Here is a 15,120-nt window from a genome sequence, read left to right as displayed (position 1 = left end):
GAGCGATTTCGAGCATTATTTATTTATTTTTCATAAAAATTCATTAAGAAACAAATTTAAATGTTGTAAATAATATATTTTATAAATAAATTAGTAGTTTTTAGACAAATATGTAATATATTGTAATTTTTTATTATAAATAAGTTTAGAGTGAGATATAATGATCATGTAAACAAACTTTTAGTTTTCTAAAAAATTGAATTGAACAAATAAAACTATAAAATTAATGGAATATGAAAAATTTTAAGGGGTAAAAATAATTGTAAGCTTATATGTATGTGTTTTGTCTATATATTTATATATTTGTTCATATATAATTATATATAAAATAAATTAAAAATATTCGAGCCGAGCCAAACCGAGCATACCCTTGCTCGTTGCTTGGCTCATTTACAAACTGAACCGAGCAGAGCGGCTCGTTTTCAATCGAGCGAAAAAACGAGCAAACATTTTCCGAGCAATTTTCGAGCGAGCGGCGAGCGAGTTCGACTGTCGAGCGGTTTGGAGGCCCCTACTTTAAGCCCATCTACTATAACAACTTCTATAAATAGAAACCATATATTTTCTCCGTGTATTTCTTTCCTAGGAGTGTTTCTATTGACTGTTTATTCGATAGAAAAAAATGCTCGAACCATTGATTATTAATCGGAAATATTTCAACGTACATTATGCGATTAACGAGTTACGGTTAGGAATGATTTTAGCGTCACAAGTCAAGTGTTCTAAACGTACATCCTATATATTAAAACCGACCACATCAAATACATCATCTTAGTATTGTGAAAACAAGACCTATACCCCATTTTCTGTATTCCTAGAATATGAAAATATATTTATCAATCACCGTAGTTGATTGAAAGATAATATTTTCATATTGATCAGTTAGAATAGAAGTGTTTATTGTCATATAGTTTGTATATACACTTAAATACAAGGAACGGAAGAATGGGGAAACATAATGATAATGATATCGAAGCGGCAAAGCAATACCCGTCACAAATGGAAGATCCTCAACTCCGATGGGGGTTCATTCGAAAAGTTTATTCGATCATGACATTGCAATTATTGTTAACGGTTGTCATAGCCTCTATAGTAGTTGCAACCCCGCGAATTAACCAGTTTTTCCATACTCAAGCGGGTCTAATTGCGTACATCATCATTCTCGTTTTTGCGATCATAAGTAAGAACTCCCTTTATATTCATCTGTTTTTTTTTGTTTTATTTTTTATTTTTTTAAGAACTCCCTTTATATTTTGAATTTTTTTGTGAAATTTTCAGTTGCAATTTTGATGGGCATGTTTCTGCATCGCCACCCTTTGAATATGATCATGTTGGGATTGTTTACTTTCGCGTTTTCTCTTATCGTGGGGGTTGCTTGCGTGTTCTCCAAAGGTAACGGATGCTTTTCTCCTACAGAAATGTCCCGAGGCAGGCTAATGCCAGTTAAATAGTCATTTTAACCGGGATAATCTACCTACCTACCTACCTATAGTATTAAAACAAAAGCATTCTTTGACATGTCATTCAACAAGATCAGGATGTCAACTAATACTATTCTCAGTTATAGAATTATTAACAAAGTTACAAATATAACTTTAAATGTTGTATTAAATAAAGGTTTTAGATATATTATATGAATTATAAATTTTTTTCATCATTATTTATATCTTATGTCTTCATGAGGTTTGTTATTAAGTATATTATTAAATTAAAGTTTTTTGTTGTATTTTTTTAACCACCCGTGTATTACACAGACTATAAAACCGTTACCTTTTTAAATTATGGATCATGTATATAGTGCGGCATATGTCGTTGATGTTCAAGAAAATCATGATCTGTCGTAGCGAGTAGCATTTACAAATTACAAACCATACAATTTGATTAACTTGTTAAAGTTATTTATTTTATATTTCACAGGGAAGATCATACTGGAGGCTAGTATACTGACCTTGGTAGTGTCTGTCAGTCTCACCCTCTTCACTTTCTGGGCAGCTAAAAGAGGATGTGATTTCAACTTCCTTTGGCCATTTTTGTTTTGTTCACTTATTCTGATATTACTTTTCAGCATCATTCAGGTATCTTTAATATTAATTTGCTAGACTTTTGTTTTGTTCCTTATTGATTCTTGACTATCAAACAATTTTTCATAACATAAAATATCTTTATTAACAATTTTTCATAACAAATTTTTATACATATGAAAAAAAAATTCAGATTTGAAGTAAATTTACTTCGAGTCTTTTATTTATTAAAAAAACTCGCCTCGACAAATAAAACTGAATACATAATTAACCTAATGCTACTCTACTACGAATACTAATAAGCTTAATAAAAAACGGACCGATAAGCCAAACAATTTAATTTCAGAATTTTACGGTTTTTACCCTTCATTTTGCAACAGATCTTTTTCCCCATGGGAAGCTTGGTGAGGATGTTAATCTCATTTTTCGTGGCACTTGTATACTGCGGCTTCATCATATACGATACCGATAACTTGATCAAACGCTGCAGCTATGACGAATATGTTCTTGCTGCAGCCATGCTTTATATAGACATGATACAGCTGTTTCTGGCAATACTTCAAATTTTGGGATTCATCGATGATTAGAGACGCCATCGACACATTTTTGAACCTAAACTATTACGGTTCAGATTTTATGAACATTGTGAAGAAGACATGTATGTTGATTTTATGTACATTCCAACAGGGTTTCTGTATCATACAAACTACATAGAACTCCATAGGAAATGTAAATATGTAATATATGTTTGATCTTTAATTGTCTAATTTGTATCATTAATCTGTGAGAGAGAAGAAAACAACAAAAGAGTGACACTCTCAAAGCTTGGAGTCAGTTTTATCTAACATAACTAGTTTAAACTATTAAGTGCTTATTAGCCTTAGGCATAAGATACCCAAATAATATATATTTTACAACATAAATTATAGTTAATTTTAAAGATGAGAATATTACTACAGCTAATGAAAGATTAATTAATAATGTAGCATCCCAAATCACGTGGTAATAAAATAATATAAATAAATTATGATTTGTTAATCTATCTTCAACTTTAATTAAAGTGCCAAGGCCAAAAAATTGATTAACTACACCTAGAGGTGCACAAATCGGGTTCAACTGGAAAACCCGAACCAGTTCGAAACCGGTTTTTTCACACCGGGTTGTAAAATGGAACCGGTTCCAATCAAGAACCGGTTCGGTTCCCGACCCGAACCGATGCCCATATTTGCTAACTTTTAAGAACCGGGTAGGGTATGAACCGGAACCGGTTTTTACGTAAAAACCAGTTCCACCGGTTTTTTTTGAAATTTAAATATTATAGCCGTTAGGAACCGGTTCCAACGGCTATATAGCCGTTTTTGACCGTTGGAACCGGTTTTTTAACTACAAATAGGTTATTTTCTTACTATAAATAGCAAGGTTTGTTTGTGTACTTGTTAAACCACTTCCAAAACTATAAAACACACTCCAAACCACAATTAACCTTAAACCGACAACAAATGGCAACTAATGATGACGTTGTTATGGTGATCGAAACAACAAGATGCCCCGATGTTTGGGTTCATTACGATTTGTGTCTCATGACCGACTCACATGAGTTGGCACGTTGCAAATATTGCTCGAAGTTTCTTAAAGCAGGGTCCAACTCGACATTACGAAAACATACGAATAAGTATTGTCGAGAGAAAAGAAGTTTGGAAGCTAAAAAAACGGAAGTGGGAGAGTCGTCCGGCTCTACAACCCAAAAATAAGTATTCCCGGATTAAAACGACGGACTTTGTTTTTTATGTTTTAGTTGTTATGTTTAGTATCGTTTATGTTTTAATAATGTTTGTATTAGTTATTTTTTAAATAAATAAAATGTTCGTCGTTATTAAAAAAGTAACAAAAATTAATCATGAGTAACAAAAGTAATTATAATAAAACAAATCAAAACTAAATATTAGTTGAACAAGTTACAAATAATTTTATCAAAACAAATAATTACAACTCTTCTTCGTCTTCATTCTCGTCTTCACCCTCGTCTTCGTTATCGGAAGAAACCCCGTCCTCCGCCTCCTCATCATGAATATGACGCTCTATTGGTATTTCGTCTTCAAAGTTCGCCTTGTGTTGTACACGATCCACCGCATCCAAATGGTCCTTTAGGCAAATGCAAACCTCTAGAGACTCGGGAGTTAGTTTTGTTCTTCGCATAGATAACACCCTCCCACTAAGAGAAAAAACCGATTCGGAAGCAACCGTTGAGGCTTGTACGGCAAGCAAATCACGAGCCATGGCGGATAGAATGGGAAATTCGTTTTGTTTACCTTTCCACCAAGCCAACAAATCAATATTGCGAATTTCGTCGACCGTTGCGCCCTCAACATAGTTTGCTCCACTATATCGACCAAGTTCGCTACTTGGTGTGTTTCCTCTTTGCCTCTTAGATGCCGATTCACGAATCCCATTCATCAAGTTTATAAGTGGGTCATTGCACGGCCTACTAGTTGTTGTTTTTTTCACAAAAAACGATCTCGTGCTTGGACCATACATTTGAAAATAATGGTCATAAAGGTCTTGAAGGTTTTTGTTGAACTTGTCCTTCGCTTCCGTCGACAACTTCGGGTCAATCTCGTGCATACCTAAGTTGTCGAATATTTCCTCAATCGTTGTTTCAACCCCATTAACATTCCAATAGGGGTTTAATGCGGCGGCACAAGTAAAGACCGGCGGTATGTTTTCAAAATATTTTATGAACTTTTCTTTCATCACCGCAACAATATTTTCGAAGAGTTTGCTCTTCTCCGCAAAGCTTTTAAAAACACAAGACATATAGTACAATTCTTGCAAAACCCAACAACTAGTAGGGTAATAGACTCCCGATAATTTTGTTGTTGACTTTTTGAACACGTCAAGATACTCCAACAAATAACCGACTTGGACCCAAACACTTTCCGGAAACATATCGGCCTCGCGTTCTTCAACAAGATTGTTATGAAAAGCTTGTAAAGTTTGGCGTTGGGCAAAAGCACACTTTAACATATGACAAGTTGAGTTCCAACGGGTTGGAACGTCCCAATTCGGCCCCAAATACTTTCTTTCAACCGACTTGCAATAGTTCTTATATTCAAGATGTCTTCTTTTACCACTTTTGAAGACATCTTGTAACATAAGTCTAAAGTATTTTAAATCATCACAAATGTTTTCATTGTCAAGACCTATTTGAACAACCAAGTTGATGATATGTGCAACACATCGGACATGAAAAAAATCCCCGAAACAAGGTGGTGAATATTTAATGATAAATTTTTCAGCCGCCTTAGTATTGTTTGAAGCGTTGTCAAACGAAATCGAAAATATTTTATTTCTCAAGTTGTAAGTCGTTATAACTTCATCAAGTAATTCAAACAATTTTTCGGCGGTATGTGGGAACGGGAAGTTTTCAAAAGCGATGGTGCGTTTCATCAATTGCCATGTCACCGGATCAACCCAATGAGCGGTGACACATATGTATGATTCGGGCAACCCGTGTGGTGCCGACCAAACATCGGTAGTTAAACTAACCATGGCTTCTAAAGAATGAAAAGACTCGATTAACTCTTTTTAGCACACTCCCACAACCTGATACAATGACGTCTTAAGGTAGTACGACTTACATGTGTGTATCTCGGTTGTAGAGTTTCGCGAATCAACGACGTCAACTCCGGGTCATCAAAGTGGTTAAACGGCAAACCTCGTTGAATAACGAACTTTGCCATTCTATCTTGAACTTGAGTCGTGTTGTAACGAAATAGTGTACCAACTTTACCCAAGTCAATTTGATCGGTCGCGCCAATCCCTTTCAACGCCTTGCAATATGGCTTCTCGATGTGCTTTCTCAAAGTAGAGTTGGAATCGTGCTTTAATAATGAACCACATAGTTTGCAACGAGCCTTTTGATAACCTTCGTCATCCACAATCAAATCCCAATTCTTCCATATGTCTTGGTTGCGGTTATGGTTGACTACCGTAACAACCCTTGGGTCCTCCGTAACAGGAACGGGGGCAACAAAAACACTCTTCTTAGCCTTCTTGTTAGTTTTTTTGATGGGTGTCATAATAATATTTAGTTGGATGGTCGGGAAAAGGAACGGGTTTGCTAAAGGAGTAGTATTTTAGTTTGTTTTTGAGTTTGGTGGTGAAACAAGTGGTGGAAACAAGTTATATATAGGTTTGGGCATCAAAAACCGGTTCCAATGGCTATATTACCGTTGGAACCGGTTCCAACGGATCTATTGTCTCAAAAACCGGTTCCAACGGCTAAATTACCGTTGGAACCGGTTCCAACGGCTAATTGGTGTCTAAAAAACCGGTTCCAACGGCTATATTACCGTTGGAACCGGTTCCAACGGCTATATTACCGTTGGAACCGGTTCCAACGGCTAGTTTGACTTTTGTTTGACCCTTAAAAAAAAACCCGTCGGAACCGGTTTTTCCAGGTACGAACCGAACCGGTTCCAATTAAGAACCGGGTAGGAACCGGGTTGGAACTGATACTGATATACAAATAGGAGAACCGGGTACGATTTTCGGGTACAAAAATACCCAAACCGGGTATTGTACCAACCGTGTTGGAACTGGAACCGGTTCCGGTTCGGTTCCACCAGTTAGGTTCCGGAACCGGTTTTTTTGTGCACGTCTACAAGCCACTCGTCTCAAGGCGGTGTAATATAAGGTTATAATGGCCCATAACCAGCTCATGTAGGAGGCCGTATGTAGAGGCAACTCATACCTTTGATTCTTTACACCTCCCCAGTGACTGGAAGTGGAATATGGGGATATAATGTTCACTGCAGATGCATCAAAAGACCTAGCGACAGACCATAACTACGGTTGAATTTTCTAATTCAAGCTAGCCAACCATTAAGCACTCTTTCTAATCCAAACCAAAGGATCTTTTTTAGAACTAGATCTTACTACAACACGTTCATTATTGACTGTTTTGACTCGCCAAATTTGCCAGATATACTCATGAAATGATGTACGAGTTGACCTTTTGTGATAATAAACAATGACACTAAGAAAATCAAAGCAACATGTCTGAAATATAGAAATAAAAGACGTCTGATCAAAACAAAGTTCAATAAATTCCTCCTAACGAAAACTAGTCAAAATGCATGAAACCAAAAGACAAAAATTGTTGTAATAAAAACTCTGGTGACCCATGTCATACGTTAACCAACAAAAATAAAACTTAGAACGTCTTCTATGCTCCAATCTGTTGGGATTTGTTGAGGATAACTCCTTCATACTTGACCTGGAACCATTTCATCGCATCCTCCTTGGTAACTCTGTGCTGGATCCCAACACGAGCCTTGCACCTACGTCTGCGACCCACACGGTATCCTGGGCGTTCAAGCACCACAAAGAAGTCCATACCGTAGATACCAGTAGATGGATCATACCTGCCATATAATATAATAAATAATATGATTAACATTCACAAAGACAAGATAACACAGATTTAACCAATCAAAAGATATGACATAAACTTACTTGATACCAAGATCAATGTGCTCTTGGATACCAAAACCGAAACAGCCAGTGTCACTGAAATTGCGCCTCAAAAGCTCGTATTCCTTCACCTTCAAGCCACTTTCCAAAAGCTGCATTGCCTTGTCGCCTCTAATGGTGACATAGCATGCAATCTTTTCATTACGCCTGATGCCAAAAGACCTCACGGTGTACCTTGCTGTACCAATCAAAACCAAAATATTATTCACTCAATGCGTTCCGCAGACCAATCAGATCAACTTTAAAGAACATATAATCTTTGTATAAGCATTTCAAATGCATGCTAAACACATTTTACAATTCAAACCACAAGAACACCTTTTAAATATAAAATCTAAAACTGTCACATTAAAAACAAGCCAAGCCACTAACTCAAGCTCAAAACAATAAAAAGCTTGAAAAAAGTCACAAGCTTTATCAAGCTCGGGTCAATCCCGAACCTCAAAAAAGCTTGTTTAGTTATCGAGCCCGCGGTCGAGCCTCGTAAAAGAAGCTCGTTTAGTCTCTTTTACACTGCACTGCCACGCTTGAACCAAGTAAAGGTCTTTTTTTGCTTAATATGAAAAAAAAAATGTATATAAACTAACTAATAAATAACAAACGAGCCAAGCCATGGCTCGACAACATAATCTGAGCTCAAGCTTTAAAAAAAGATCTCAAAACGAACCAAGCTCGAGCTCAAGCTTCATAACAAGCTCAGCTCGTTTACACCCCTAGTATTACACCAAAACTTCTTAAAACCATGAAAAATTTATGAAACAAATATAATGCTTCTGAATAAAATCAATGATGTATCTAAGAATAATAATATATAAAAAACTTACCCTTGGAAAAGACAGGTGATTGGCCACTAAGTTGTTCCAAAACCTAAGTTTATACAAAAATAAAAATTATAAATTAAATCAGTAAGAGTACAAATTACAAATAATAATAATAATAATAATAATAATAATAATAATAATAATAATAAATGAAAGGACGGATGACCTTAGCGGCACGAGTGAGACGATCACCACTCTCACCAACGGAGATGTTGAGAACGAGTTTCTGAACCTTAATCTCCCTCATCGGGTTCGCTTGCTTCCTTTCTGATGCCTATTCATTCAATCATTATTATCAACATAATAAGAACTGCTTAATTAAACTATAATAAACATGAATCTACCATTGGAGTTTGCTGAGGAGTACGGCGGCGCAGGGGTTGTGGAGGCAGTAGCGAAAATGAGACTGAATGAGGATTAAAAGGTTTTTATGTAGGCCTCCTAGGGTTTCAGATGGATGTGAAATGACGGTTTTGTCCCTGTGTTATATAAAGGGTTTGAAAATTTAAATTCCGTTGCCGGGACTTGAACCCGGGTCTCTCGGGTGAGAGCCGAGTATCCCAACCAACTAGACTACAACGGATTGATGTTAGATTTTCATTACAATGTTATATAATGATGTGACCTATTAGTTCGTTTTTAAGCGAGGGGCTATTTGGAATCCATCGCTTGAGAAATTAAGAGGGTTTACCGATTTAGAGCCTCACAATTTTAAGTTTTACAGGGTTAGAGACTCCATAAGTGATTCAAAGGTTTCCTTTTATTGAACCAGACATCGTTTGGTGCTGACCAATTCAGAGGTATTAAGAGGCAAACAAACGTCCAATGAGTATACCAAAATACAAATTGTTATAGGTGTTTTGTCTTTTCTATTCATTTTTATAGATCGGATGCAAAGCATTCTGGATAGCTTACTACTTAACTAAAAGATAAGTCTCTTTAGACTACACAAAGTGTGCTCTTTTATGAAAGAGTACCAACAGAAAAGAACGTGTTTTTTAGTAATAATAAGAAAAAAGTTTATATGTTTCTTTTATGTTAGGTGGAAAAAGGTTTCAAAATGATCATGTGATTATCTAAAAACTTTAGGAAACATGAGTAATGGTTTTGTATCAATATGGTATATGTACATATCTGAATACTAAAATGGTACGTGAAATTACGAATCTAGTAATACAAAGATAGAACGACTTATAACTCGTTACATGTACACTTAATGACGGAAGAAAAGATTACATCAAGATCGAACCCATAGTTTGGGTTGGAAGGGATTTGAGGTTACACGGGGTTCATGGGAGGGGACGGAGGCTCATTGGAAGGGAGTTCATCAGTGACAAGGGGTGTACATGTTATAGACTAGGTTTTATTTATGTTTAGCCCACATGCCCGAGTTATGTTAGTTTAGGGTTTGTTTTAAATCTCTTGTTTTAAACTCATTTGCACCCTAATACATGCTTCAAAACCAATTAAACAAGTAAAACTTTACATAAGTAAACAACAATTTCATAATACAAACATAGTACGAGAACCACTTTACAAACATACCACAAGAACCATCCGTCTGATTTTGTTATTTAATTATGTCTACAAGTAGCACTAACAGGTAACAACATAAAAGTTGACACGGGTGCGAGTAGAAGGGATGAATGTGAAATTATGAGCACCTCCAAGTACTAAATATGTACCAAGTTTAATTTTTGATATCTCATGGCTCCATTTCTAAACATATATAAGATAACAAAACTTTCCCAAAATGGAAAGTAGCAACTTCAAATATTCACAATTACACCACAACTAAGTCATCCATACACCATAAAGACCTATTATCGAGGTCCCGAAAGCTCCATTGCTTCGATTATAAACGAAGACCCTTCACGAGCAACACTCTCATTCCTAGAAAAACTAAAAGCTCGCCCATCACATTGTTGCGCGGGTCCTGCCTGTGCCTCGTCTGCATTGCAGGGTTGACCCGTGATACCTTCTAACACCTTCATGACTTCTGACATCTTTGGCCTAGAAGTCGGGTGTGCTCGAGTGCATAGGAGTGCGAGTTCAACTGCCTTCTCGAGCTCTTGTGCATCATAACAACCTTTTAGATCCCTATCTATTAATACTTGCAACCGTTTTTCGTCATATAATGTTTTAACCTGTGTATAAAAGTCAACCAAGTCAAACATTGACCATGACCAATAGTTTAACAAAAAGAATTGACATTAACTTTTAAGTCAACCAAGTCAAACATTGACCTTAACCAATAGTTTTACAAAAATAATTGACTTTTGACTTTCAAGTCAACCTGTATGCTTACCAAATCAAGGATTGTTCCCTTTTGAACTTGACCATTGCCAGCATCTAATGCTTTTTGTCCTGTTATGAGTTCCAAAAGAAACATGCCAAATCCAAAAACATCGGTTTTCTCAGAAGATTGACCCGTTGAGAGATATTCTGGTGCGATATGGCCCACAGTACCACGAACCGCGGTTGTGACATGTGAATCCCGAGGGTCTAATAACTTAGCAAGACCAAAATCACCAACAACCGCTTCAAAATTCTCATCTAGTAAAATATTTGCAGCTTTTACGTCTCTATGGATTATTTTGGGGTTACATTGTTCATGCAAATATAGAAGTCCTCTTGCGGCTCCAAGTGCAATATGCATTCTTCTACTCCAATCCAAGATAGGTGATTCCCTACCACCGTCTGTTTATAAATATTCAAGTTAATGCACAAAAAGACTACAAATAACTTTGTGTTTGACTTTCAAGAGTCAAAAGGTTAAATATTTAACTTGACTTTTATGACATTATCACTTTATTTGTTACCTCTCAAGCGATCCGCAACGCTGCCATTTGGCATATAAGGGTAGACTAGTAATCTTTCCTCCGAAGTCAAACAAAACCCGTAAAGACGTAAAAGATTCCGGTGCAATGCCAGACTTATCATCTCAAGTTCAGTCTGAAACTGTACCTCCCCTGATAAATTAGGGTCTTTTAGTCTTTTTACTGCAACCAAACCTCTATTTATAAGACACCCTTTATAAACAATCCCAAAACCGCCTTGACCTAATATATTCTTGGAACTAAAATTCCCGGTTGCAACTTGTAGTTCACGAAATGTAAATCTTTGCAAGTGACCGACGTTAAACTCATAATCTTGTTGCACTGCAAATGTTTAAAATATTTAAATGTCAGCACAAAGAATGCATCATAGGGTGTATAAATGTTTGGTTAATAAAATAAGTTGATTATTTTATATAAAATATACCATAGGATGTGCATATAAGGCGAGATCGGTACCAATGGACCCCACAAACAAGAACCATTATTGAAGCCACGAACGTGCAGATAACTCCAGGTGTAACAGAAACGATCCAACGGTGATGATTGTCAACTTGCTTTGTTTGACTGCTTTCTATAAAAGTTAAACAAGAAATAATTTGTTTAGATATTAGGCCTAGATGCTTAAAGCAATAAAACATATCAGCAGTTATTCAACAAATTTCTTGCAAAAGGCATAAGTCATAAAGCAAACTTTTTTTCATATGGTAAAGTTGCATTATTAAAATCTTTGGGAATTAATCAACGTGTTAAATATTATTAAAGTTTAAAGTATACACGATTACATAATAATCTAACTCTTAGAAGCGATTGGGAGATTGCATGAATAAAAATTAAACTTTTAGTGATTTAGAACCCGTCTGACTTTTAGCACAACCCAAATAGACATGTTAACAAGTTAACAGGCCAAGATTGCACTTCTACTAAAAAGGTTTAATATCCGACAAGGCAACAACTAATACGAACGATTACCATTTGCCACTTTGGGGACGTTGACACAACTTAACGAGGATGATGACGTGCAAAGATAATTGTTCCCGGTGATCCTGCATTACCAATTAATAGGCAATTATTCATATAATATAAAAAATTGTAAAAAATAACATATATCTTAAACCATCAAAGTGTATACTCAATCTTAAAGTATATTTATTAACAAAAATGGTTTGCTTGAAGTAAAACGTTACCTGTAGTCTTTAGCTCTTATTTTTGGAGACGTCCCACTGAGATTATTAAACGACACATCCCTGCAATATAACAGAAATGTCATATTGTGAATATTATTCCTACTTTACTAGAACAAACATAATATTGGTACGGAAATTGCAAACATATAAACCGACGTACAAGAATGAAAGACCTGTGAGGTTTGCCACAGGTCCGGGAATATCCCCCGACAGCTTGTTCTTGTTTAGTCTCCTGAAAAATATGTCAAAATATCATTATATTAAACATGCGAAATGAATAAAGACAGAACATAATAAACAGAAACTTGGATTACAACTTACAGATAACTTAGACGAGTTAACGAACCCAAAGAGCCCGGGATTTCGCCGACAAATTGATTGCCTGATAAATCAAGAGTTTCTAGTCCTGCAAGTTTTCCAATTTCAGCTGGAATTGGACCCGATAATGCATTGTTCTGTAGTAACCTATAAGAAATGGATTACAATTATAAAATATATTCATTTTTGTATAACTCTTGAATAAAAGTCTATAAATGTTATAAAACATTGATAATCTAAACTTACAATGTGCGAAGACGTCCCAAGTTCCCAATACTTGGAGATAACGTGCCTGCTAATCCGGTACTAGCCATTTCACTATGAACATATTAAAACAAAAGTTAGATGCATAATGATACAAATATAGTCACATTACAACATCAAAATTGGTTTTAATATTTGAGTTGCACAACAAACTACATATGGAAAGTTATTGCATTATAAGTTTATAACAATATCAAGCCACAATAATCAGTTTTGAGTTGGAAAAAAGGTGATTTTGTTTGAAAAAAGATTAGCAGTAAGAAAGCTAATCATTGAAAAAATTGAAGAGTACCTAACTACCCCTGACTTTAAACAACTGGTTAAAACTAAAGATTGTGTTTAAAAATCCTGTATTATTTTAAAATAAAGATTCAAACATTAAAAAGATTGAGAAATTTGAATACTAACAGAGAAATAACAAAACCCTCGGAAGAACAAGCAACCATGTTCCAAGTACAAGGATCAACAGAATTAATATCCCATCCATCAAGCACATGGTACTCATCTATCATTTTACCCTTCATAGACATCAATGCAGCCACTGTCACAACAAAAACACATTCTTAACTAACCAAAACTCAAATCTAACAAATGGGATTTCATAAAAATGTAATCTTTATCAGTTTTACCTTCAAAGTTGACACCTTTTGGGGAAAGAAGACTGTCAGAAGCACTCACCATTGAAACCCAAACCCTAAAAAAAATCACCCACAAGATTACAAACTTCATATTGTTGGATTTCTGGTAATACCCAAAAAGATTTCTGGCAAAAAGATTGAAACTTGAGTCAAAATAAACACAAAATGTTAATGTTGTGTTTTTTGTTTTTAATCATCTTCTTGGAACGAAGCAGTTCCTCGAGTAACTAAAATTTATAAAATTTAGCTGGTGGTTTTTAATGTTTATTGTGGTAAAGAAATGAGGTTATGGGCATTGGGAGTGATGTTAGGAAATTGGGAAAAGAAAAACAATAATTTTTTTTATAAAATTAATAAATTATTGAGATTTGAAAAATGACACAGATGGTTCCCTTGTCTTTCTGTCATGGGTCAACTGACAAGTTACCTATTAGTTGATTGTCAGAGCTGTATTCTCATTTTCTTGCTGACTCTGATTTCTGTTTTTGTATGAAAAAAGATTAAACCGTTATTTTATTCAGACCGGCTTTAGTTCAAAAATGGTATAGCCGGTTGAACCGGAATGTATCGGAAGGTTAAACCGAGTTAAATAATTACCTTGTAATTCATTATAAATACAATTTCAACTCAACAAATAACCCAAAAGTACATTAATAAACGTCACACTTGAACCAAATATCACACATAAACAATGATCGAGTCAGATAGAAAGTTTGTGTTTTGTATACGAAATTAGGAAAATACAAAAGATGTAAATAAATGAACATTGGATTTACATAATATAAAATTGGTTGATGAAGGAATCGTCATTTACCTTGTTTACTCGTTTCACGTGTATCCTTTATGTTAAAAGTCATTTTTAAAAAATACCGGCCGCAAAAATATATAAAATCTCATGGATTTAAAACCGGTTTGCCGGTTTAAACCGGTATTTCTTTAAAAACCGGTGGTACGATGTTTAAGAAAACCGTCCAAAAATACCAACCTTTAAATACCGGTTGTCTTATAAAAATCCGGTATAACCGGTTCAACCGACCGGTACGTACCTGTTTTTAAAACACTGGATTAAACTATTTGATCAAATTAATGGAATCTACAGATCTAATCAGTAACTAGGTCAATACTCCTCTGTAGTTTTATATTCATTAAATTAAATATTTAACTCTTCGTAAATAAAAATTGTTAAAAAGATCTTTTAATTTTAACTATCTTCTTAAACAAAATCTCAAAAAATTAACTAAGCATACATTTTAATATAAATTGACTTTGTAATATTAAAAATTAAGCTATTGTTTAGACCATCTACAATAAGATAACCAAAAAAAAAAAATTTAAAAACATGCCTAATTAGTTGTCAAATTATAATAACATTCATTCTATAAAATCCTAGTTTTGACTTTTTGTTGACCAGGCCGAACAGATTTTTACTTTAAAACCATTTTGTGCACCTTCACTCCACAAACTATATATATATATATATATATATATATATATATATA

General features: G+C 34.9%; 3 protein-coding genes and 1 non-coding gene across 4 annotated transcripts; 1 reads left to right on the top strand and 3 right to left on the bottom strand.

The window, feature by feature from the left end:
- The first annotated feature begins 904 nt into the window (after positions 1–904).
- Positions 905–2,768, top strand: LOC143578954 (protein LIFEGUARD 4-like). The gene is made up of 4 exons (XM_077062392.1): positions 905–1,180; positions 1,279–1,392; positions 1,918–2,075; positions 2,402–2,768. Exons 1-4 carry the CDS (start codon positions 946–948, stop codon positions 2,606–2,608), a joined length of 714 nt encoding a protein of 237 aa, XP_076918507.1. The 5' UTR covers positions 905–945; the 3' UTR covers positions 2,609–2,768.
- A 4,358-nt stretch (positions 2,769–7,126) lies between these two features.
- Positions 7,127–8,931, bottom strand: LOC143578952 (large ribosomal subunit protein uL5-like). Its single transcript, XM_077062391.1, has 5 exons — positions 8,722–8,931; positions 8,544–8,651; positions 8,381–8,423; positions 7,539–7,734; positions 7,127–7,447 (listed from the first exon to the last, which is right to left on the bottom strand). The coding sequence occupies exons 1-5, from the start codon at positions 8,722–8,724 to the stop codon at positions 7,249–7,251; spliced, it is 549 nt and encodes a 182-aa protein (XP_076918506.1). The 5' UTR covers positions 8,725–8,931; the 3' UTR covers positions 7,127–7,248.
- TRNAE-CUC (transfer RNA glutamic acid (anticodon CUC)) lies at positions 8,888–8,960 on the bottom strand. The gene has a single exon. It is a non-coding gene; the product is annotated as a tRNA-Glu (tRNA).
- A 1,203-nt stretch (positions 8,961–10,163) lies between these two features.
- On the bottom strand, positions 10,164–13,807 carry LOC143578934 (putative LRR receptor-like serine/threonine-protein kinase At5g45780). Its single transcript, XM_077062380.1, has 11 exons — positions 13,613–13,807; positions 13,392–13,524; positions 12,966–13,037; positions 12,723–12,866; positions 12,562–12,633; positions 12,402–12,461; positions 12,187–12,260; positions 11,642–11,788; positions 11,200–11,538; positions 10,686–11,077; positions 10,164–10,524 (listed from the first exon to the last, which is right to left on the bottom strand). The coding sequence occupies exons 1-11, from the start codon at positions 13,710–13,712 to the stop codon at positions 10,201–10,203; spliced, it is 1,857 nt and encodes a 618-aa protein (XP_076918495.1). The 5' UTR covers positions 13,713–13,807; the 3' UTR covers positions 10,164–10,200.
- Between the last annotated feature and the right edge of the window lie 1,313 nt (positions 13,808–15,120).

The sequence above is a fragment of the Bidens hawaiensis genome, unplaced genomic scaffold (genome assembly GCF_021521415.1).
Source record: "Bidens hawaiensis isolate Kalapana, Puna unplaced genomic scaffold, B.hawaiensis_p1.1 tig00029399_1, whole genome shotgun sequence".
Taxonomy (NCBI): Eukaryota; Viridiplantae; Streptophyta; class Magnoliopsida; order Asterales; family Asteraceae; genus Bidens; species Bidens hawaiensis.
Note: the sequence above shows the minus strand (reverse complement) of the source record. Positions and strands in the feature narration are given on the sequence as shown.